Source organism: Podarcis muralis, chromosome 7 (genome assembly GCF_964188315.1).
Source record: "Podarcis muralis chromosome 7, rPodMur119.hap1.1, whole genome shotgun sequence".
Taxonomy (NCBI): domain Eukaryota; kingdom Metazoa; phylum Chordata; class Lepidosauria; order Squamata; family Lacertidae; genus Podarcis; species Podarcis muralis.
The window spans coordinates 83,763,411-83,787,872 of NC_135661.1; the positions used below are offsets into that span (position 1 = coordinate 83,763,411).

The 24,462-nt window shown below is 44.6% G+C and overlaps 1 protein-coding gene across 1 annotated transcript in view; it reads right to left on the reverse strand.

Annotated features, from left to right (window-relative positions):
• Nucleotides 1-499: 499 nt before the first annotated feature.
• Nucleotides 500-24,462, reverse strand: part of ARHGAP35 (Rho GTPase activating protein 35) — a 91,012-nt gene continuing 67,049 nt past the window's right edge. The window contains exons 4-7 of the mRNA XM_028742153.2: nt 12,071-12,148; nt 11,484-11,615; nt 7,878-7,983; nt 500-6,158 (exon numbers count right to left, since the gene is read on the reverse strand). Coding sequence (XP_028597986.2) covers nt 5,795-6,158; nt 7,878-7,983; nt 11,484-11,615; nt 12,071-12,148 — 680 coding nt within the window. The 3' untranslated portion in view covers nt 500-5,794. The remainder of the gene's footprint in view (nt 6,159-7,877; nt 7,984-11,483; nt 11,616-12,070; nt 12,149-24,462) is intronic.

Here is a 24,462-nt window from a genome sequence, read left to right on the forward strand (position 1 = left end):
TACAGCCATGAGGGCTAGAGACCCATGTCTTATACTTTAACGGAAGCTGCAGTTCTCTGCAGGATGAATTAAGAGTTCTCTGCAGGATGAATCTTCCGGGAAAGATACGAGAGCAGGGGCTTACCACTGGCCCTCAAAACAACACACTGCCACATGTTAGACATGCATCTAGCAGACCCACGTTTAAACCAGGACCACCCAGTTCAATAGAAGGGGTTGGTGGGATCAAACAAAGGAAGGTGGCTGAAACCTGTTCCTTCACCAGGAGCTGATATTTCCTCCTTTGGACGCCTTAAACCATTTGCTGTATTCAATGCTGCTAGCCCCTCTCTGCAAACGCCAAGGTTCTCCTACTGTGCCAAAAGACAGCTTGCAGCTAGCAAGATTTTCTCCGCAAGAGACAAAGAGGCAGGAGCAAAACAAAGGATGCGTGCATGTGATGTTGTGTGCCTGCATGTGTATATGGGCGCCTGCAGAGAGACATGGTTTGGAGGGAGTATTTTCCTTTTTTTTTTTTTTTTACAAGATTGGTTTATTAACTATGATACATATCACATAAGGCCTTTAAGTTTTTACACCATTCCCATTGAGACACATACAATACTCTGTAGCAAATACATGATTTTTTTTTCTTTAAACTCAGCAGAAAAAGGGCCTTCTTTTTTTTACTTTTTCTTTTTTTGCCCAGAGCTTTCAACATTATCATGCACTAATTGGATTGGCCTGGGGAAAAAGAACCACAAATTGTTAAGAATGTCTTTTAAAAGAAGCATAAAAAGGAAATATTCTATCACCAATAACTAAAGGATGTTGTTAGGCTCCTAAAAATACAGAGAAATAAGCATTATACTTTTCTTTACATACAGATCTTTCAATATTTCTTGTTTGTTTCTGTGAAGAGTGTTTTGGGCACATACTTAGCTGGAACTACTACACATTTTATTACCATTAATATTTTTTTTCCTTCCTCTTCCGATTCCAAAAAATTGTTAATTCAACATATATAGAGGTAATTTTACATGTGAAAATACAAGTACCGGGGGGGAAATTATATAAGCTGAGTGCAGAAACTAAACCCAACTTTTCAGTACAAGTTTAATTCCCATACGATTTGAGAAACAGATCGGGCTTTTTTTTTTTTTAATGTACACAGGGAGAAAAAAAGTTTTTTATTTATTTAAACAATAACTTATGCCCTGCCTTAAACTACATTTAAAAATACAATATTTCTATCGTATTTTGATTTTACAGAACAAGGGGTGGGGAGAGTTAAACCTAACAGTTAAACTAGGACCTATGATAGAGGCAGTGAGAGGGGAGGCAGTGCTCCTCCCCTCCCCTGGACCTCCACAAAAAGACTATTCAGAGTTTTAGACAGAGACAGATGTTGTGGGTTGCTGGGGGTCACTGTTTTGTCTGCAGACCAAAGCATATCCCACCGGCCGGGCATCAGAAACCGAGAGGAGAAACCAAGACCAGGTGTACAAAAACGCGAAGTCAGGCTTAGAACGTTGGCTGCTGAGTCACAAAAGTTAAGGAGGAAAGATCCGGACAAGCGATTAAGAACAAAAAAAGAATTCCCCGGTGGGGTTCCTTTAGCGAATGTAAAAATAAAAATTAAAAACGCACATGTTAAGTTAGCTGATAGCAGAGCCTTGGCAGCCTTGAAATGTTTGTCATTTCAACCACAGGAGCAGCTGGATTTAGTGTTTGTGTTTTGAAATGAAGGGCGAGTGGCGCAAATTTTTTGCCGCTTGTCTCCCGCTTAAAATAATCACAGAACAGCAAAGCCCAGCAATCCTCTCCGGGGGAGGGGGGGTACAGCGGGGTAACCTTTGGCACCAAAAGTGTGGCCATCCAAAGCAGATCCCGGCGAGTTTCCAAAAAAACCCTCCAATTAGGGCAGGTGAACAGTTCAGAGCAAGCTTCCCCGGCCCAGCGCCCTCTGGGGAGTTTTGAGCAGCAGCTCCCATCAGCCCCCTGCCAGCCTGGCCAATTGGCACAGAGGTTGCAATCCAGAGAGCGACAGGCTTGGGAAGAAAGAAGAGGGCTTCAGGAGGCATGGGACAGTATTTTGCACCCTTGGGCAGGATGCTGTCACGAGAAAGCTGGATTTACTAAGACTGCGACTGAAAATGCCCCTACGGACTCCCAATCCTTTCGAGACTGCTCCTCTCTGCCTGTACGACAGCCTAAGCACGCATGTAGTCTCAACTGCAGAAAAAGCTGGGAATATTTGCGTACACGTGGCATGATTCTGGACACTGAAGTGGGGCACGAGTGCGTGCAAAGGAATGGCATAGCTTAGGCAAAATAGGAGTGCCGGGAATAGGATCTCAAGTCTTTTAGCAAGTTACCAGTCAAAAAAAACAAACCCCAAACCCGTCACTTGCAACCGAAGAGACTTACACAGGTAGTTTGAGTAGGAACTAGATAGCACTTATCTCAAAAGGAGAAATGGCAACAGGTGAAGCACTTTGCTGGGTAGATCTGCAGGGGCCGCCTGGACTTTTTAAAAATTGGCTCTTGGTTCTGCAGTCTACATGCCTTCCAGTGGCCTGCACCACCAACCTCGCTTTTCCAGCAGACTTTTAAGATGACCTTGTGGATTGTGGAATGGTAAATCCTATGGGGGAAGCCGCCACCGCCCAAAAAGAACGACGGGCATTTTCTCCCTTCTACACGACGCATTCTGAGGAAGGGGCAGGATTGGGGGCAAAGCACAACTCTTCTTACTGTCCACCTTTCCCCTTTTGAGAGCAGCAACTGAGGGTGGAATCACAAGGCCAGATCAACGACGGTAGAGCGCCAACCAGCACACTGCAACCCTTTGTGCCTGCCCTGTCCAGTTCGGTGTGTGCTGCTGTCCTCACAAAACAACAGCATGTGGGTTATCCTCCTGCAGCAGCAAGCGATAATGAGGCTGTATCGGAAGTTTCAAGGTGCAGCAAACTGATGGGGTTTGAGGCGGGTTAAGCCACCCTTCATTGATCAAGATAGCAAGATAGGAAGAGCGCCCTGGATCTAAACGACTGTGAATTAGAGGTCCTTCAGACAGAGGTGTTTGGCATTAGACCCTAAGAGAAGGCACAGGAAAACACGCTGCATACGCAGCAGAAATCACCAACCTATCCCAGGTAGAAAGCCTACATTATTAGCTGCAACGAGTCAACGCTCACCCAGCCCAAGACCACAGCAAAGCACGGCGGAAGCAAGGTGGAAGGTTGGAGGGGGTCTTCCCCAGCCCTTTAGGGTTATGCATGCATAAAGGATGGCAAAATAGCCTGCTTTCCTTTTAACAGTCTGAACAAACCAAAAAGAGTTTGTTATTTACACAAAAGCTTCATTAACGCATGAGAATATTTTTTTAAAAAGAAAAAACTTGTAAGGGATGCTCACAAGGGATGCTTTCAAGCACACAATCCTGACATAGATACAAATTTTAAATGTGGTTCTAAAATAAGGAGTACATAATTCAGCTTATTTATAGGAGGGAGACAGTTTGCTGAAGATTGGGCTCTGGATGCCGGAAAGAGGCGGGATAAAGGTGGAGGGTTGTGGTTTTTAACAAATTTTGGGGGGAGAACTGGGGTTTCCCTCCCCATCCTACTGAAATTAACACAAACATCCTTGAAATGCTAAAACTAGCAATAAACCACAGGTTCTGCTTTAAAGTGCGAAGAGACAGAAAGGGTGGCGTAGGGGATTGCTCCCTTGTGACCTCCCAGGGGTACCGTGGAAACTCCAGTTAAAACTGCCCTGTTACTAAGTAGATTCTTACGTCTCCCCCACCCCACAAATGCACACGCACACACACACGCACTCTCACTCTACAGGACAGTTTACCAGGCACTGCTGATGTACAGCCACCATTCTTCTCAATGGTGCCTGCACAGGAAATATTGATTGGTTATCCCTAGTGGTTTCACTTCTTGCCTCTTCCCTGCACAACGCCGTCCCCCCCAAACGATGCAAGGAAAGAAGCCGAGGTCACACAGTAGCAAAGCCGGGGGGCACTGCATGCCCAACATGCACCCCGGCTAGGAAAAGACCACAGGTTTAAGGGTTGATATGAGCATACCGTGGCTCCAGGTGTGGGAAAAGGACAAGGGGCCGTGCACGGAGACAGGATGCACCAGACAGCAGAGCCAGGGCAGACACACACACACACACACACACACACCACAAGGAGAGAGGCAGGGAGGGGAAGGGGGAAGAAGCAGCTCAGTGACAGCCGACAACGAAGGTCCAGGCTCCAGGCATGGCGATAGTGACTCGTGGCCATTTTCAGGGATGCTGGAAAGGCAGCTAATTCTAGTGGTTTAAGGTTGCGCCTGAAGGTTTCAAGAACCAGTCAGATTTATCCTACCATCCCATGGCACGGTCACGTCTCAAGCCACCTTTATAATGACAGCAAACTGCAGAAATGAGTGAACCGAACCCACAAGGAGTGACTGGACCAGCCACTCCAGGAGACCGCAGTGTGGGACTTTCTTCTGTTAGCCTGCCTCCTCTGGCTCTCGGTTTGGAGAGGGGGGTGAAATTCACTTGCACTTCATTCCTGCACCAGCTTTTATCCTTTAAAATGTCTCCACCAGCAACATTTGTTTTTTTAAAAAAGCCACTGTTCTATAGCCGCACCACTTGCTCCCAACCCCATACGGCCCACATACACTCGCGCACGAAGATTAACAACAGTGTTTCTGTCAACATAGTGTTCTAGAGGAATTAAATCCCAAGTCAGACAGCAAATCATCGTTTGTGTTTGCAAAAGACACACACACACGCACACATGCCCTTGCCTCACACTCTCCCTTCAATTAAGTGCAAACACCAATATTTTGCGTGAGGCGGAAAGTGTGGGTGTGTTTGTAGTGTGAGAGATATGTTAATGATTTGTCAAATAAAGACAGCAGAACCAGCCAGACCAAACCTGGACTGCCCTCACCCCCCCCACCTTGCCAGGGAGCCTCTGCCACACACAAATTCTCTGCTCAAGTAAAAAGGAGCCATTGTCCCAAACTACTACTTTGCCAGATTAAAAACAACCCAACCAGCGGATGGTGGCGATGTTTTCATTTCTTCTAATGTTCCTCGCCATTTGTTTGCTTTCAAGGTTCGTTCCTTCCCCCTTTACGATTGGCCGACACTTAAAAGTCAGGAGAAATTTACATTCCACCTTTGCCAAAACATAAAAAGCCTCTCTTTGCAGATGCGTTGGTCCAGACCTTCTGAGCAGCTGTGCTGGGACGGTGAGAGTTGGTCTAAGGTGAAACGGTGGTCTCCCCAAAATAGGCGAGGAGGTGCCCAGCGGTGCAGAACAGGCCCTTGGTTGCAGATCGTGGAATGTGTTTGGGGGGTAGGGGCTCCACATCTCGCCAGGCCGTAGCAGGTTTTCGCTGTCTGTGTACAGGAGAAATCCCCAAACACTCATCCAAAGCCACACACACCCCAGCTGATCGCGGCAGTGTTCACGTGAGTTCTACGGGTTTGCTCCAGTCGGAACTGATCAGATCCAGCATTCAAAGAGAGGTCCAGACCCCTCCTGCTCAAAGGAATGTCCGACGTCATCCCTGACGCAGCAGGCCCTTCTGTGCCAGGCACTGAGGCAGAACCAAGGCGTCACATGTGTCCAATACTCCAGCTCGCCCCTGAAGTTTGCCCAGCTGAAGTTTGCAACCAAGTGGCAGGGGAGGGGGAGGGGGGAGGGCGACAGATGACGGGGTTGAGTTTCCAGTCTCTGTTCCGCGTGGAAGAACAGGAGGAGACCTCGATGTCCTCTTGTGCCCAGGGTTCACAGTGTGTGCTGCTCAGCCTGAAGCTGTGGGGCGAGAAGGGGCTGGAGGGGAGACTGCGGCGAGGGGGGAGGAGGAGTCTGTGGAGGGGACGGCTGGGCCATCACAGGTGTGGAGGACAGGAAAGGCGTGCTGGCAGGAATGGCGGAGGGAGAGCTGGGCATGGCCCCAGGAGGCTCAATGATGGGCCGATTGTAGAAAAAGAAAGGGCATTGATGGATGAAGAGTTCTATGATTGTCTGATAAATACGGGTAGCGGTGAGAGCATCCATGGTGCTAAAGTCGGGCCTCATCAAGGTGGGCCAGAAGCAGATGGAGAGGTTTTCGCTCGTCATCAGGTTGGTCTTGTTGTTGTGGCTTACTCTGCAAAGACACGGGAGACACCAACGGACAAGGTTAGCAAGGCCTGCTCAAAACCACTGGGGAGCTGTGGGCTACTGTGCAAAGCATAAGGTACACTCTACGCTTCCTGAAGCAGGGACAGAAGGGTCTAGGCAGCAGCTGCACACATCAGGAACTAACTTGTGGGGCAGGCTAACTCTCCAGCCAGCCTGCTGCTGCAGTTCAACTGCCTTCCCGGCTGCATGTGTGTCTCCTGGTATCTCAGTTATGCTCTTATATTACTGCACATACATAGGAAGGTAAGGAAACACAGCAGCAAGGTTTGTGGTGCTGGTAGTGACCAGGAGTATAGCATCTAGATCAAGGGAAGTAATAGTGCCACTGTATTCTGCTCTGGTCAGACCTCACCTGGAGTACTGTGTCCAGTTCTGGGCACCACAGTTCAAGAAGGACACTGACAAACTGGAACGTGTGCAGAGGAGGGCAACCAAAATGGTCAAAGGCCTGGAAACGATGCCTTATGAGGAACGGCTAAGGGAGCTGGGCATGTTTAGCCTGGGGAAGAGGAGGTTAAGGGGTGATATGATAGCCATGTTCAAATATATAAAAGGATGTCATATAGAGGAGGGAGAAAGGTTGTTTTCTGCTGCTCCAGAGAAGCGGACACGGAGCAATGGATCCAAACTACAAGAAAGAAGATTCCACCTAAACATTAGGAAGAACTTCCTGACAGTAAGAGCTGTTCGACAGTGGAATTTGCTGCCAAGGAGTGTGGTGGAGTCTCCTTCTTTGGAGGTCTTTAAGCAGAGGCTTGACAACCATATGTCAGGAGTGCTCTGATGGTGTTTCCTGCTTGGCAGGGGGTTGGACTCGATGGCCCCTGTGGTCTCTTCCAACTCTATGATTCTAGGAACAGGAGGGAGAGTTATTGAAGCAATGCAGAGGCAGGGGGAGAGATGAGACAGGGTTGGTTGAAGGTGACAGGTAGATTTGCTGCAGCTGGAAAACTAAGAGGGTCGTAAACATTAATCGCTTTTCACTCATGCCAGCCAGAAAGGTTTAAAAAAATGGCAATGAGATTATTTTGCCTCCTTTCTTTTAAGAGTAGAACAGGGCTGACTACAAAATCACTCCAGAACTGAAACACACTCAGATTAAAACAGGACTCCAAAGATACACTCAAAGCTATACAAGAAGAGCGGAAAACCTCAAAATCCTTTAGTCATCTTGTTTCCCCCGAACTAGCGAGCTGTCAAGAGCGCTGCCAAGAACGCACCTTCAAGTGTTATAGGGCCACGGCGATCTGTATCAGTGGCTGTGAGAACCGAACCAAAGGGCTGGTGGTGATTTGGGCTCATTAACTGGGACTCTTAAGAGCGCAGCCTTGTGAATATGACCTCTGAAAAGCAGCAAATGCCCCCTGGCCATGGCTAATGAAACTGGGGAGACAGCAGGCCTAATACAGCCCTCTGCCAGAGCACGGCTGCCAATTTCTGGAGGAGCAGGATTTACCAAACTTAATGAGACCCCTGATAAATGGAGGCCTGCTTAATTGGGAGAAACGTCAGGGAACAGATTCACTTCAGGCAGGCTCCACTGCCCCATTGTGGCTGTGAAATGACCCAACGTTAGCTTTACACAGCTCCAGTGCTTGTTAAGAAACCAACAGCTAAAACTAAGGTGAGATCCGCCTCCCCCCTTGCATCTCAGAGGGACAGAAAAAACATGCGTTGAACATACTTGCTCAAGTGAGAGATAACGTATTTGAAGACCTCATAGTTCTCCTTGGGAAATTTCTTCAGCACCTCTTTAAGTGCATGCAACTTCTGCTCTCTGTCATTGATCTCTGTTTAAAGGGGAAACAGACCAGAATTCACCATTTTACAAGGTGCAAACAGGCATTCATGATCTCCAACTATCCAAGCGCAAACTCCAAAAGCCTGCAACTGATGTGTAAGGAGTAAATGCAGGAACACAAATCCCACAAGCCCAACCACCACCACCACCAACGGAACTCAACAGTCCTTTGTCTCCATCAAACCCAAAGAGCACAGAGGGTTTCATGGTAGAGGATCACAGCTGACTTGCAGGTCATTAAAATGATTTCTTTTTATTTTACCATGACAAGCACCAGACCACCTTCAGTTATGCCAAGTTGCATTTCTTCTGCAACAGTCTCCATTTGCAATTGTTATCTTCATATTAAGTTTGAACCAAGTTATTCATATTTGGGGGAGTTAAAATACAATGACGCCGAGGTTCCTTTTCCATGCCTCAGTTTATAACCAGCTCTATTAAACCACAAGGGCTAGAAACTTACATCTTTTTTTAAAAGGAAGAAATGAAAGATGAGATAATCAAGGTATTAGCCAAGGCCCACCGGGCTATTACTCATTCCTATTCTAAAGAGAGACTCTTTTAACATTAAACAGTTTGACAGGTCAATCTTTTTTAATGTGTTTTCCTTCAAGATCCAAATACTGGTAAGAAAATCTCTGCTTCCTGTTTGGTTTCCAATGTGGAATCATAACTATGTCAATTTCCAACACAGGTAGCAAACTTTCCTACAAAGGCCTCGGTTCTCTTATGGTATGCAAGCATCACAGGGGTAAATCTAAGAGCTGGGCAATTTACTTGAAAAGAGAAGATTATTACTTTTATACATGTCACAATGCTACAATAATATGAAAGGGGCAAACACCATCTCTCAGAAATCCTCTGGGAATTACTTCTAAAGCAAAGGGCCCCAAACCTCACACGACTTCGATGGACTAAAACAAGCTCAGTACAAAGTCTTTCCCAAACTCACGTTCAGAGTTTGAAATGGATAGAAGAAACATTTCAGACCCAAGGCAGTGTCTTAGATTTGCACCAAGCTGAGTCCTGGAGAAGTTGCTTTTCAAAGTATTTCTGTGACTCAAATGTGACTCTTTGGTCTTGTGGCTTTTTCTGCTCCATCTTTTTTTTTAAAAAAATCAGAAGAGTAGCTCTGTGTAAAACCTGATTTCACAAGAGAAATCTCTGGAGTGGGAAGCCATGAGGAATTGACCAGCCTTTGCTTGTGTTAAATTCAAATGAAGGAAACATCTCTAGAATGCACATACGTATTATTGGTTTACTAATCTGGTGCTGTGGCTTGCTTTGATCAATTGCTGAATTTTGCACACTTTTTGCTCATTTTGTATCACGTGGGTTTTAACTGTATTTGTTAAACTGCTTGTTTATTCCTGCATTTTTTAAATTACTGTATTTGATGGTTCTACTGTGAAAACCACTCTGGGTTGGACACTTAATAGCTGAGCCAATTTGCTTCAAAGTGTGTCGTTAATTAACCGAGCATGCTCTAAAACAGAACCAAATAGGGTAGAAATATCTGTTTTTGTCATGTGGAATCATCCAGTCAGAAGGCATCCATGTCATGGAAACTTATTCATAATTTTATAGCGAAATACAGTCATAGGCCACTATTTACACCAATGAACACATCCGGTAGAGACCTGTGACACACCTGCAACCTCAGTCCATACAATGGTGTTATTGGGGAGAGGTTTTGCATTTCTCACTAGGTGTAAAAGGCTCTGTTTTAAGTGAACAAGTATCTTAATTTCTCCTCCACAAGTGCTACCACATGGGACTCTGTGCAACCAATTAATAGTTACTGCCCTCTAAACTAATTGCATCCAAAGGCCTGAAGTAAAATGTCACCCAGCAGTCATTCAGACCCACTCCTCTCTTTTAACAGCTACGCTCTCTCCTTTGGGGCAGCCCCATGCAGTATCAAAAGCCATCTTGCTTTAACCTCCTTCCCCCCACCCCACCTCACTTTCCAAAAATATTTTGACCATGGCATCTCCTCTGCTGTAGACTGTGTTAACAGGACTGTGCCAGGGCAGTTCAGCATTGCTGACCTTAACAATATTAGCAAAGGCTTATATATGTGCTAAAAGGTTTAAATAACGTACATCCTGCTATTCCCAAGCATGTTCAAAGCAGGCTACCAAATGCCCCAGCAAGTTCATTTTATCATGTTATCAAAATGTGTCAAATGGTCTTGAAAAGGCATTTGTCAGGCAGGCTATTTTTGGGGTGGGGTCAATTTTTGAAATATCCCATTCATCTCAAGGGGGCACACACAGGAGAATTTATTAAGTGGATTAGCTCCACATTTCAGAGTTGTTGCCTTTCTGCTCTGAAGCCCTTCATGCAGTGTCTAAGATACAGCAACCACACTTCAGGTTTTAAATCAGTGCAAACCAGGGATGTGAAACCTGTGTCCCTCCAGATGTTGTTGAACTACAACTCCCATTGTCCCTGACCACGGGCCATGCTGGCTGCAGGGTCTGATGGGAGTCGGAGTCCCAACACATCTGGAGGGCCACCCCTTGTGTAAACAGATACATGACAAAAACCAAGCGACAACCATTTCTTCTTAAGACTGGTAGAAAAAAGGAAAGAAATCCAGAAGGTGCTGCTTCAGACATTCACACACACAATGGAACTCTTCTCCATGCTATTTTATTTTCTCGCTCTTGATGTCGCCATGGCAAGGCTCACATCCATTCACTAAATCCCCTTAGGGAGAAAGCATTCTTTTTAAAGGAAATGTTTTAAATAGCCCTGTCAGAAATAGTGAACTACAGTTCTTTGGGAGAAAAAAATTTTTGGGTCAAGTTTAAAGCCAATCCACTACACCCCCCCCCCCCGCATAATTTGTGCATGCAACTCAGAAAGAACCACAGCATTACACCTGATTTTGAAAAAGGAACATGAAACAGAAATTAAGTTTTTAAACAGCACACTCACTGATGGCATCAGAGTCCAGCAGTCAAGAGTGGTCCTTCAAGGATTTTGTACTCACTGCACTGGGAGGTACAGAACTCAAAGGAAATTCTGCAACTCCATCAGCCTACTTTCTTAAAATGTAGACCCTGAGTTTTTCTTCCCCCCCCCCCCATCATCTGTGATCCCCCCCACAACTATTAAGGTGGCAGCCTATTAAGGATTGCCAATATTTTATCAACAAGAGCACCCCATATTACATCACAGTCTAAAGAATAGAAGACTGGTGAGCAAAAAGGATGGATTAATAGGACAGCAAGAGTCTTCAGAACCATTTCCTAACATACGTGCCATAAGCACCCTTGATGTTGGCAACATCACAGAAGTGAAATAAAATGGAGAAATATGGAATTAAAAGCTGCGCACATGAGTCAGCAGTTATGAATATGGGTTCCCAAACAGAAGGAATGCCAAATCTGACGCTAAGTGAGAAATGTGGGGGAAGATTAAAAGGCTCTCTAATACGGGAAAAACAAGGCTTTTCATCACCAACTGTTGCATACTCACTGTGGGCCTCCACCAGTTCATTCTGCATGTTGTAAGGTACCAAAGGGTCAGGCAGTTCTGAGAAAAAGCTCTTCATGGCTCCAGCTACGGCATTCACAGTGAAGTCCTTCTCTGCAAGGTCCAGATTGTGATCTACAAGGAGCAAATTTAATGGTTACACCTTGCAAAGTGCTGCCACGGAGGCGCACACATTTCTGAGATTTGTTACAAGTATCAGATCAATTAATTAATTAGGGAAAGAGGATGGTCCTAGGTATTTACCAAGGGAATTATGTCAACTACTGTAGTACAGCAGAGGTACATTTATCTGTGTTCGTAGGGTGCTGGTTAGGACTTGGGACTAGTGAGACATCTAGAACTTCCAGCAACGGCATATTGAGTGCACACAAACTCAGATACCGTTGTGATAGTCAATGAGGGCACACCACTTAACATTTTAGATTTGTAACCAGCACTTATATGACTAGGAGAATCAACACAGAAACTTGCATTTCTTCCACTGTTGTGCAGAGATCCAGAAACACACACGTGCATAGTTCTAAGATGCTTTGCTCCATCCCACATAAGAGAAAATGGACGAGACTTACCTTGATCAAACTGCCGCTGTAAACTTTCCATCTCAGACTTGTTTCCACTCACCCGATAGATACCTTCAGTACCCAACCCTGGTGAAAGAGAAAGAAATTGCGCTGGATCAAAAATGCAGACCTAAAGGCAACATTCAACAGAGAAGAAATGTGTTGAGGAATAGAATTTTTTTGCCTCGAGAAAATAAAATTGTGCAAATGCACCCCAGGCACATGAGGCCTCCCTCTTGCTGAAGAGTCCTGGCTATGTCTCGTGCCTGGTTGGAGACCATATGTACACCACCTTGAGTTCCATAATGGAAAAGAGGGTGGGGATATAAACATAAGGAACAACTCAGATGGAGCACACAACACAGCTGATTTTTATTTTCTCTCAGTACAATAATTTGTTAAAAGGAAGGCACAGCTAGAGTTCCAGAAGTAATAGAACTCTACACACAATGCAAGGTAGAAGAAAAAAGAGCTAGAGTTGTGGTCTGCAAGTATCTCCCTTTCTACTCCTCCCTCCGCACACCCCAAGCAGCTCTAACATGTTACGACAACCACTTTCAAGAAAAACAAGGCAAATACAATGAACAGAACTCTGTGCAAGAAAATCTAAAATTCTCCCATCTATTAGGGCCTCCTGAACTCAAAGGAATTGTGGAAAAGCCCTGTGGCCCTCAGCCCAATTTTAAAAGACTCTGCAAATGAGAAGTTCAGACCTCTGGCAAGAACAATCTGATCCTCCTGGGTAGGAAGAGGGGTGGGGGGTGACCTCACCAATTTCCTGCCCCTGCCCCTTGTACCGCTGGCATGCAGCGCCTGACAATTACCCCTACAGGGAAAAAGAAGTTGCCCACTTGTTCTAAGATACAGTGAATGTAAGTGGTTAAGAATCCAAGCTTGCCTTTGGGGAAACCTCTCTCTCTCTCTCTCTCTCTCTCTCTCTCTCTCTCTCTCTCTCTCAACTCCAGATGTGTCCATCTCACAGGGCTGTTGAGGATCACATCAATATAAAAATCATTAAGAATTTTAAACCCTTTAACTATATAAATGCCAAGTCTTGCTATTACAATGCAGGCTGCAGGTTGTCGGGTCATTTTTAAGACATAAGTTATACGCCTTAATAGATATTCTTTTAAGTAAGTTGTTTGCTATTTTAAATGCTGCTCGCAGCATCTCTGAACTGCAAAATAAAGCAAACTAGCATTACATCTACAAAGTAAATATAAAAAGGCCAAGGACACAAAAGGTGGTCCGTCTCACTAGAAGGGTGGCCTTCTTCAGTGAAAACCGTAAGATGGGAGAGGGAGCATGAATGTCTCAATTTAGTAATTGTTTTAATTGTCACATTCTGAGAAGCTCGTATTTGGTGAGATAAAAGCAAAAGGCCAGGCTGAGACCCAGCCCAGGGATAGATTGATGGTAGGTGAATCTGGAGTGAAGAGGATTTATTCAGAGCACAGGTCATCAATCGCAGGGCTTAAAAGCTCTTAATTGCTACAGAGGCTGTCTGTATAGGGACCTCATTTCATAGAAAGCAATTCACCTCATCAGGGAGGGAAACTGGGTTAATGGGCCAGCCCAGAGGGCTGTATAATTCCAAGCCTGGAACAAAAGAGCCACTGTGCCCATGGATGGGGAGAGGGAAAGGAGCAGCTGCCACTGCTGCCATTTGTCTTCCCACTGCCTGGAATCCAAACAAACTTGTCAATGGACAATGCAGGATGGATTAAACACGCAAAGTACCTGTTCTGCCTACTCAGAAGCAGCCCTGACAGGCAAGGTGAGGTGGGTGCCTGAGCAGTGACATTTGAGTAGAACCATAGAATTCTGGAGTCGGAAGGGACCCCGAGGGTCATCTAGACCAACCCACTGCAATGCAGGAATTCTGCACCCACAGCCGTCCTCAGTGAACCACCAACACCCAGATGCACTGGCCCACTGCACCACAGGAGGGTGCCATTAAGACAGCTGAGTGGGAGACTCTGCAAAGGCTTGCACAAGTGAACTTCTAGTGGGTTGTGCCATTCAGAAATTTCCCGCCTCAGGCAGGACTATCTTTTGGGCCAGTTTCACTACACCAAAATGCAACAGCGTTTCTCAAACCAGTTCCCCCCTTCCCACTTAAGCTCCTAGACTTGAGCGTGGCCACACTGCACAGCAAAGGCGCCATCAGCAGGAACTCCTAGGCTCCTCCACGTTCGGTTGTGCGTCCCAAGACACATCACATATTGCTGCATTACTTGCAGCCGCTTTGTGGTTCCTTGTCATTAGGACGTCTCAGAGCGCACCATTAACGCCTCTCTGCGACAAAAGGGAGCTAGTTAAGCGACGGCCCACGCTGGTTGCTGGTTCCATTTTCCTACGTGGCGCCCGCCCCGCAGAAAATCAAAAGGCAAGTGTGTAAACTAGGAGGAGAAGAAAAGAGCCAGAAAGAGACATGAAGGGCTGCTTGAACACCCTAACGCAGTCATTAAGCCTCTGCAAGCTCTGCGCTCTAGTTAGCAAGCTTGACCCCAAATGCTCCCTGATGAGCCACACGGAACAAAGCTAGCCTCGTTTCTTTGGAGGGGACATGGGTGCTGCGGAATTACGCAGTACATGCCTGACTGATGCGCTACACAAAGCGATCAAAATGAGACACGAGAGCAATTTTTGTCCGTAAGAGTCAGGCTATGCGAAGGTGTACATAGCAAACAAAACACACCTTGGGGCAGAAAGGTCTGCAAGATGGCTTTACAATAAACACCCAATTAATGCTGCGTCCGTCTGCCCCCCCCCCCTTCCTGGAATGTTAAGAGAGATTCTCACAGAGACGCAGTCGCTCTATTTCTTCTCTCCACGGATCAGTTACACACAGGCAGCAACAGCAAGACATCAATCAGCCCTGAGTTGAGAGGAGAGGCATAAGCCAGAGACGGCTTACAAACCATACAGCAAACTGAGATCAACGCAAGACGATTGTAGAAGGCGCTCAACACACAGAAAGAAGCAGTGTCTAATAACAGGCTCAATATTTCCTGCAATCCACTTCCATGTTTACGTTACAAAATCCTGTTTTACACCCACCCTGGTCACACGCAGAAGTATGCAGGATTCATACACTAACATGTGAGCTAATATAAGAGGCTTGTGTATGTGCCAAAACAAAGAAAGGAAGAACGAGCGGTGACTTTGCAGAACACAAGAAACAAAGGATGCTTGGCTACCAGGTGTATTTGAGAACATCAAACCACACCAAGCCCAACTCAAAAGTAGGTCTAGTACATGCAAGCAGTTGAAATGGCAACTGCAGCCCTTGTTCCACTCTCTAGGGACCAAAATGACACATTTTGCAGGCAATCTGTGACCCAGTTTCTCAATCTTTTCCACTTTTACTTAGAAGCAGGGAAATCTGAAGGGGACCCAGTAGGGCAACAGCACCTGGGGAAAGGGTGAAATTTTGATAAGGGAAATGGCGTGGGCTTGTTAATCTTCTCCTTCCCCTAACATCACTGCTCATTTCCACTTTGGAGCCCCATCATGCAGCTGCTTTTAAGAATGTGCCCTTTGGCTCTCACACATCTTTCTGCTAGTACCGCTGCATTATTTTGAAAACAGTGCAAGTAAGCTAGGCTGCATGAAATGGAAGATGATCAGAACTGCTATTTACCAAACAAGAGGAGTAAGGATATTAAATTAACTGCTAAATGCAGGAAAAAATAGATGCCAATATTGGGTTGGATCCAGACTTAGTTCCCTTGATGTCAATGGGTCTAACTCTAAGCATGACTAAGACCAGCCTTCATTTTTCATCAACTGCCTACTCCCGTCTGGGTGGAGTCAAATTATATATATATTGCACAGGAATACATACCCACACAAGTACAAATTTGTCTGAATAGGGCTAACATGTCTGCCTTATCCACTGATTCAGAGGTAAACTTTCTTCGCTAATGGCTTGTGACCTCTGATCATTCATTGTCAGTAGCCTTCTGAACCAATGTTCCTAGCAATTTGAGATTCAATATTTCAGTTGCAGACAGAAGCACTTACCTTCCCACCAGGATTTTTAGAAACTCAACTGAAAATAAACATCTCCCCCCAAAGGATAGCAAAACAGTTTTGGAATTTTTGTTCGGCTATGAATAAATCTAATTGTGCGGAAGATTATGTTAAAATGACACTAGGTTCATAGCTGAGAGAAAATGCACCAGGCTGGATAAGGAGTAGATGACTAGATCTTCACTTTTGTATTTTCAGTATTTTAGAACTCAACTGGCAGCAGAAACCAAAGTCTCCAGGCCCACAAAAATCCCAGGAACACATTGCTACCTGTCACAGTTGCACTTCTAGATATAACAAATATAAATACTGAAGGCACTTCAGACTAACCAGAAGGTGTAAGGGCTGAGCGCTTGCCCAAAGTCCCTCAAGGCAGACAGAATTTCAGAAGCTGAGAAAAGTATCTGTGCTTTGGGGATTTCTCTACTAGCTTGGGAAAACCTAGATACACACTGTCACCATGGATCTCTTTTTTCAAGGAGATGAGTCCTCTTAAACCATTTAACCACAACAGCAACAGATTTCTCCAAATACGAACTCCATGCTGTGTCTGTAGACTCTATAGTCATTTCCTTGCAACTATAGAAAACCTGGCATAATAAATTATAGCTAATGCTTTGTAGATTCCCCAATGTTTCCTATGCAAACCCACACAACTTATTCATCAGGGATCTCCAAGGAAAAGCAACAGTCTTCTGCTGTGGAAGGGGCACATAAAGTGTGTTTCTTGGAACTGTGGGTTCTTTCTTTCCACTATTCTTGATCGAATGGCAAATGATACCCCAAAATCCATAATACCCAGTTTTGCTCAAGTTCTATTCCAACAAATCCAACTGCCAAGACATATAGCATGTAAGATCATGTCAGAGTAGGGGTGGGGGATGTCCGGCCAGGCCTTTCTATCTGGCCCTCAGGACTCTCCCCAGACCACACCTTCAACAGTTGCGTTCTATGCCCTCCTTGAGCGCTTCTTTCTGTCCGGAGCTTGTCCTTCAACTGCAATGATTCTTTGTAGAATGAACCAAGTATAAAAAAAGAAAGAAGCCTTGCCTGTTTACAAACGTCACCAAATAAAATCATATTCTGAAGGGAGACATCACCCATGTGACTGCATTGTCATATATTTAAGAAATAACCCTCAGGCAGAGATGAAATCAGAAGGATCAGTGCATTCTTATACCCCATGTGTAATTTTATAGTTGTATGCATCGCACTTACTCCTGATTTTTTCTTTTTCTTTTGACTTTGTCATCCAAAGCTCCTTATGCTGAATTCATATTACTTTATTTGTCTTTCTATTTGGGCCGATGTTTGTTGTTTAATAAAATTTCATTAAAACAAACAAACAAACAAATAAATAAATGAAGGCTGCTCTATGTTAACCTTCCCTAACCTGGTACCCTCTGGATATTTTGGACTATGTCTCTCCTCATCCTTAATTTTTGCCCATGCTAGTTGGGGTTGATGGGAACTGTAGTCTCAAACATCTGGAGGTCACTAAGCTGCTCTAGGTCTCCTATCCCTCCTCCAAATCAAGCAGATTATACCCTACCCCCACCATAAAGTGTGCTTTATAAAGCTGGAGGGACCATGCAGAGCACTTCCCCTACAGCACAAGCTACTGAAATTAGAATGGAAGCACTCAAGTGCCCCTGGGCAGGCGCATAAGCTCTTGGACCCATCTATGGGGATCTTTAAGACTTCATTACATTTTTAAAAATAAATTTCATAACAGCAAAGAGCAACCAAGATCATGGCGCTTTGGATATACTGAATGCAGACTCTTGAAGATTAAGATGGAAGATGGCAGGATCCCCATGGATGTGCTCTATGTTACGAAGTCTGCAAACATAACATGAAGGCTGGCAACACTAACTCTGCCAGATGGGTATCCCATGCAGTCGATCACAGTGCCTGGAGACAGTCAGGTTGCGTATCCACAACAATGACCGCAGGGAGGAGCACAAAGAGAAGAAATGCCATGGTGTAACTGTATCAGCAAAACCAGACACCTTCATCTGCTCCACCTGCAATAAAACACGTATCTCCTATATCAGTCTCTACAGCCGCAGCAGGCGCTGTAACTCTCCAACGATTTGACTTATCCGCCAAAGGTGGACTCTTTCATTGCCTCCTGAGTTAGGTGGATGGCAAACAACAACAACCTGTTTAAATCGAAGATCCAAGGTTCTGCGGTATAACCAACAGTTGCAACTTTATCTCAAATGACAACCACAGAATAAGCTCTCCCAACCTTCAGTGTTTCTGATGCTCTGAACTTCAAACCCACAGCATAGCCAAGGGTTGTCTATGCTTCACACATTCTCAGATTAGATTCAATACTGAGAAAAGGTGTCAGACAAAGAGACAACTGCCCTACACCTTGCATCCTTTCACTGGGTAACTGGCAATAGAAATCTCTGTAACAAGGAAGTGTGTCTTGCTGGCCGTAAGCCACTGGCTTTCACCACCACCAGACACGTTATCTATATGGTCTGTTGTGACAGTCTTGATAGGCGCAGGCCCAAGGACCACATGCTCCAGCTCTTCTAATTTATGGAGTCATTATGGACACAGCCAGCTGCACCATAACATTCTCAGGTTTAGGAGGAAAGGAAGGTGGAAATCTCACGCCACGCCTGGAGCATCACTTGAAGTAATCATTTCGTAGATTCTTTTGCACCTCTTTTGACAGCAAAATGGAATGGGAAGCACGCGGAGATTGTGATTTAAGTCTGGAAATGGCATGTTAATATGCAGGAGGACAAAGAGGACTGGGACACTGGCCATTGACTGGCCATATATGGATCCCATAAAGTCAATCATGCCATTGTTTAGGTGGCAGCTCAACTATTTCATTGCAACATGGTGTCCAAGGGCACAAGTGAAGGAAGCTTGCCCCTCAGCCCTGAAGCAGCTGAGGGAAAGTCAATGAGCACGGAAAGCTTCTTCTATTGGCCACTTGCTGTAACTATAAGCTAAAGGTAAGGGGACCCCTGAACATTAGGTCCAGTCGTGACCGACTCTGGGGTTGCTGCGCTCATCTTGCTTTATTGGCCGAGGGAGCCGGTGTACAGCTTCCGGGTCATGTGGCCAGCATGACTAAGCCGCTTCTGGCGAACCAGAGCAGCGCACGAAAACGCCGTTTACCTTCCTGCCAGGGTGGTACCTATTTATCTACTTGCACTTTGACGTGCTTTTGAACTGCTAGGTTGGCAGGAGCAGGGACCAAGCAACGGGAACTCACCCAGTTGCGGGGATTCGAACCGCCGACCTTCTGATCAGCAAGTCCTAGGCTCTGTGGTTTAACCCACAGCGCCACCCTGCTGTAACTATAGGCTTCTCCAAAAGGGGAAACAATTTTCTGCTTTATATTTTGTTTATTAGTTTTGTATACCACCCTTGATCAATAAGCTCCAGAGTAGTTTACATCAATAAAAATATAAAACAAATATAATAGAATACAAACCAGTTATAATAAGAATGATTCAATAACTCCAACAAAGAAAAACAGCAGCACTAAACTGTTCACCTGTATGATGACTTTGGTGTTTCAGGATAAATGACAAAGATAAGGGTTGTTCAGTGAAGCATCCACCTCTTTAGAAACCTTACCTAGCATTGTTCAAAAGTTGAATTTTATTGTTCCATTGTAACGGTTAATTTTTTTTAATTAAAAAAAAAGCACCAATGAGTAAATCACCTGTTGATGATTAAGGTATCTTTTTTGTTGTTCTAATAAAGTTAATTAGTTTCTAAGAATAACAAAGCTCCCAGAATAAGCCTGTGTACCCAGCAGCCAATATAAACAATAATCACTCATCCCCACACATCTTCTTAAGCAATCCTGACAAGTGTTTATTGGAGTCACAGCCAATAAATGACAGAGGGCACCTGCTGAGCATTTTATGTAACACGCAGGCCATTTTTTGGCCCCCAGGGCCCTCAAAACAACCTATAATAAAGGAATAGAAACCCAGTCAAAGCCAAGTCAAAACCCAATCACCTCCCAACTCCCCCCTCCATTATATTGAAACACGGAGCTCTCCTGGTATATGGCATTTGTGATAGCATGGGGGGCGACACCCTTGGAAAACACTTTCCTTGGCTCTCAGCAACTCACCAAATCTCTTGTCTTCACTCTTCCCAATGGACCAACTGGCTGTCTGCCAGTTCCTTACTCCAAACAGAGCTCCAAACGAAGTGATATATTTTGCACCAAAACCAACCAAAACAGTGATCCCGTTGTCTTATTTGTATAATTTCAGTCACAGATTTGGGGATTCCCATAACGGTGGGGGGTTTTTGGTTCAAAAACCCACAATTTTGGTTTTTCAGCAAGGCTTTTAAAATATATATACTGTATATAAAAGCATACATGTCCCTTAATAAAAGGATCCATGTCACAGCATCTGTTTCTGCAAAAATGCATTCCAAGTAAATTACAACAGCATGCAGATATTTTGATGGGGCTTCATGAAGCTGCCAGCTCCTTTTCAACTTTCTGGTGACAAAGACTCCTCCTGATAGTTCTGCTGATGTGTATAAATCAGCCATCAGAACTATGGTTTCTCTTGTCTCAACGTATCAAAGTACTTGGATAAAGCAAGACAAATGTCACTGGCTGGCAAAACGCATAATTGCAAACACATAAAAAAGTAACTTCAGGAACGGTAAGAGCCACTGGGGGATGTCGTCAACTTAGTAATTCCCTATTCCCAGCCAGCTAACAAGCAGGAAAGGCTTTCCAAGCCAAACCCCATTTTGAATTTACATTTTGATGATGCTCTGATGATTTCACAAATGCTTTTCCCCTGCAATACTCAGCATCTAGATGCGTAACTATTATGTACTGCACAAGCCCCTCACCATCACCATCCAGGATTCAAAGCAATTAACTAGGAGCCAATAACACTAGCAATTATATTGTCTTATATGTATATTCCGCTTTTTGAGTCAAGATCGACACCCAAAGGAGCTCATTATGTTTATATCCCGCAATTCTTTGATAGGGCACAAGTCAATGTATATGGCTCTTCCCCATAATCGCTCAATTTACTTCTCACAGCCACTTCCACATTCGTTAGGCCGAGAGATATTCTGGCTCAAGGTCACCCAGTGAGTTTAGTGGGCAAGCAGGGATATGGAAGTAGGTTTCTGCAGTCCAACATTCCACAAGCCCTGTCACACTAACTCTCAAGAGCTTTACAATGAAAATCCACACAAAGCTTTTATCTACCATTCATTCACATTCTCTCTCACACACTTCATATATATAGGCTTTGGCCTTCCCATGCCTCCTCCGTGAGAGGTCCAGAGGGTGGCAACACAAGAACGGGGCCTTCTCTGCAGTGGCTCCCTGTCTGTGGAATGCTCTCCCCAGGGAAGTTTGCCTGGCGCCTTCATTATACACCTTTAGGTGCCTGGCAAAAACATTCCTTTTTAACCAGGTCTTTGGTTGATCTGATTTAGAAGAAGAAGAAGAAGAGTTTGGATTTGATATCCCGCCTTTCACTCCCTTTAAGGAGTCTCAAAGCGGCTCACATTCTCCTTTCCCTTCCTCCCCCACAACAAACACTCTGTGAGGTGAGTGGGGCTGAGAGACTTCAAGGAAGTGTGACTGGCCCAAGGTCACCCAGCAGCTGCAAGTGGAGGAGCGGAGACGCGAACCCGGTTCCCCAGATTAGCAGACTACCGCTCTTAACCACTACACCACACTGGCATAGGATTTACATCCTATGCCCTTTTAAAATGTGTTTTTTTTTTGAGGGGGGCTTTTGGGTTGTTGTTTTTATTTTTATTAGGTATTTTGTGGTTTTATATTTTGATTTTATTCTGTGAACCACACTGAGACCCCTGGATATAGGGCAGTATATAAATTCATTGAAGAAGAAGAAGAAGAAGAAGAAGAAGAAGAAGAAGAAGAAGAGGAGGAGGAGGAGGAGGAGGAGGAAGAGGACAGTTCCAGGATCATCTTCCAAAGGAGATGCAGGTGGACTCAGTGGCTGGTGGAAAGCAAAGATGGCAACTCACAGAAATAGCCCAACAGTTTTTTGCTATCTTGTTTATAAACAGCTAGTCCTACTGTTTAAATTCATGCTAGTGTTAGAGCAAATAGGTAGCTAAACTCTCTCTCTCTACCTGGAAATATTCCTGCTAATTTTCTTCTCAAGAAATGGCATACAGTGGTGCCTCGCAAGACGAAAAGAATCCGTTCCGCGATTCTTTTCTTCTAGCGGTTTTTTCGTCTTGCGAAGCAACCCCATTAGCGACTAAGAGGATTAGCGCTATTAGCGATTTAGCGCTATTAGCGGCTTAGCGGGCTTAGCAGCTAAGCTGTTAAAAGGCTATTAACAGCTTAGCCGCTTTGAAAAACGGGGGGGGGGGGGAGCGGGGGGGGGAATGGCGAGACTAGCAAGACGTTTTCGTCTTGCGAAGCAAGCCCATAGGAAACTTCATTTTGTGAAGCGCCTCCGCGACGGAAAACCCTTTCGTCTTGCGGGTTTTCCGTCTTGCGAGGCATTCGTCTTGCGGGGCACCACTGTACAAACAAACATGAACAGTACTAAAGGACCCTTTCCCCTCTCTGTCTCAGGCTAACATTAAAACCCAAGGGAAGGGATGCAGAAGGAAAAACACACACAAGATTATGCATTATTTACACATTCTGCTCAATGAACTTCAGGTCAACTAACAAATTTATGTTTCAGATGAGACATCCTAGCCAATAGGTGTAAATTTAAAATGTGTTCTAATCAGATCAAGTATTAATTGTACACTAAAGAAAAAGCAGGTTGTAGATATTAGAAATGTGAAAGCTGAAAATTGTATAAATCACGTTTGAGTGGACCAGCTGCAAGACTGATATTGCACCAAGTTCGAGACATACTTGCTATTCAGTCTTACTCAGATGTAGACAGTGCAGAAATCTACAAGCTACACATAAATTTGGAATTATTCAATTTCAACACTGTTTTAAATTAAAATCAACTACAAATGAGGCCACCAGTGACATGGAACACCATTTTGGTGCCATTATTCACAACATATTCATCATATTCTTATTAAACATGGTTAAGTAGAACATTTAATTGCTGGATGGTGATCACCCTTCAGCCGTGGTCAGAATCAGAAATGATGAAGCCAAGTTAATTATTACTGTGGCTTGTACACCTCGGAAATTTGGAACATTATGCTCACATTTTACATTGCCAGTTTTTAATGAAATAACTATGGGGTACTGGTGTTTAACTTAACCATGTTTTCATCCAACACTGTTAGGAAACATCCACCATTGTTGAAGTAAATCCTTTGAAATGCAATGTCCAAAAATTAAAGAACAACCCTGAGGGATCAATCCAAGCAAATGTCTGCTTAATTGCTAGAGGCAACCAACACAGTATTTGGCTACATACATAACATATTTGGCTAAAATAAATTCTGGATTTTTACTGTTTCGTTTTTTGGTAAACTGCTTTCAGCTTTGTTTTTGTTTTTTTAACAACCAAGCAGTGTAAAAAAATTATGAATCAAACAAATGAACATGCTGACCTGGCATATTTCGGCCTCCTATATTTCCTAAATCACCAAGCTATCAGTTGTCAAATTGCTTCAGACAGTGATCCAAGTCCACTACAATCCCAAGTACCCATGAAGGTCCAAGGCATCTCTATGGAAATAGCATTCCTGTGGCTCCAAACATTCCAGATAATCAATGGATGCTCAAAGCATACATTTGAAGCTCACACCGTAGGTCATTTCTATGTGAAATGGCAGTCAGCCCTTTTGACGGAGGCCTCTCCCCAGAGCTTGCATATGCAGAAGGCATTTTGTATAGCCAATCTTTCCCATCACCTCTTCCCTCTGATGCAGTTTTGCACAGGGCTCTTCTGCCCAATTTCAGGCAATTTCCCCATTGCACTGCAGTTCCATGGAGCATAGCCCATGCTGTTCAGGAACCCCTACCCCTTGGGGGGGCAATCTGGGGGGCTTTGGGGAAGGGCAAAAACATGGTTGTGCAAACTGCCTTCTGCCTATACAATGATTGGGTATAAACCATTATCTTGTTTTCTTCAACAGACAGACTCATGTGTGATTAGCTTTGAGTTTATGTTTACTAATTTGTGTAATTTCACATTGGGCTGAGACTGAAAAAACAGGTTCAGACACTAGTTCTTAGTTACAACATTTAGCAGGTGATGGAGCAGAATCGAAACCTTATTGATCTAAGCCAGGCTTCCTCAACCTTGGCCCTCCATATGTTTTTGGCCTACAACTTCCATGATCCCTAGCTAGCAGGACCAGTGCTCAGGGATGATGGGAATTGTAGTCTCAAGACATCTGGAGGGCCGAGGTTGAGGAAG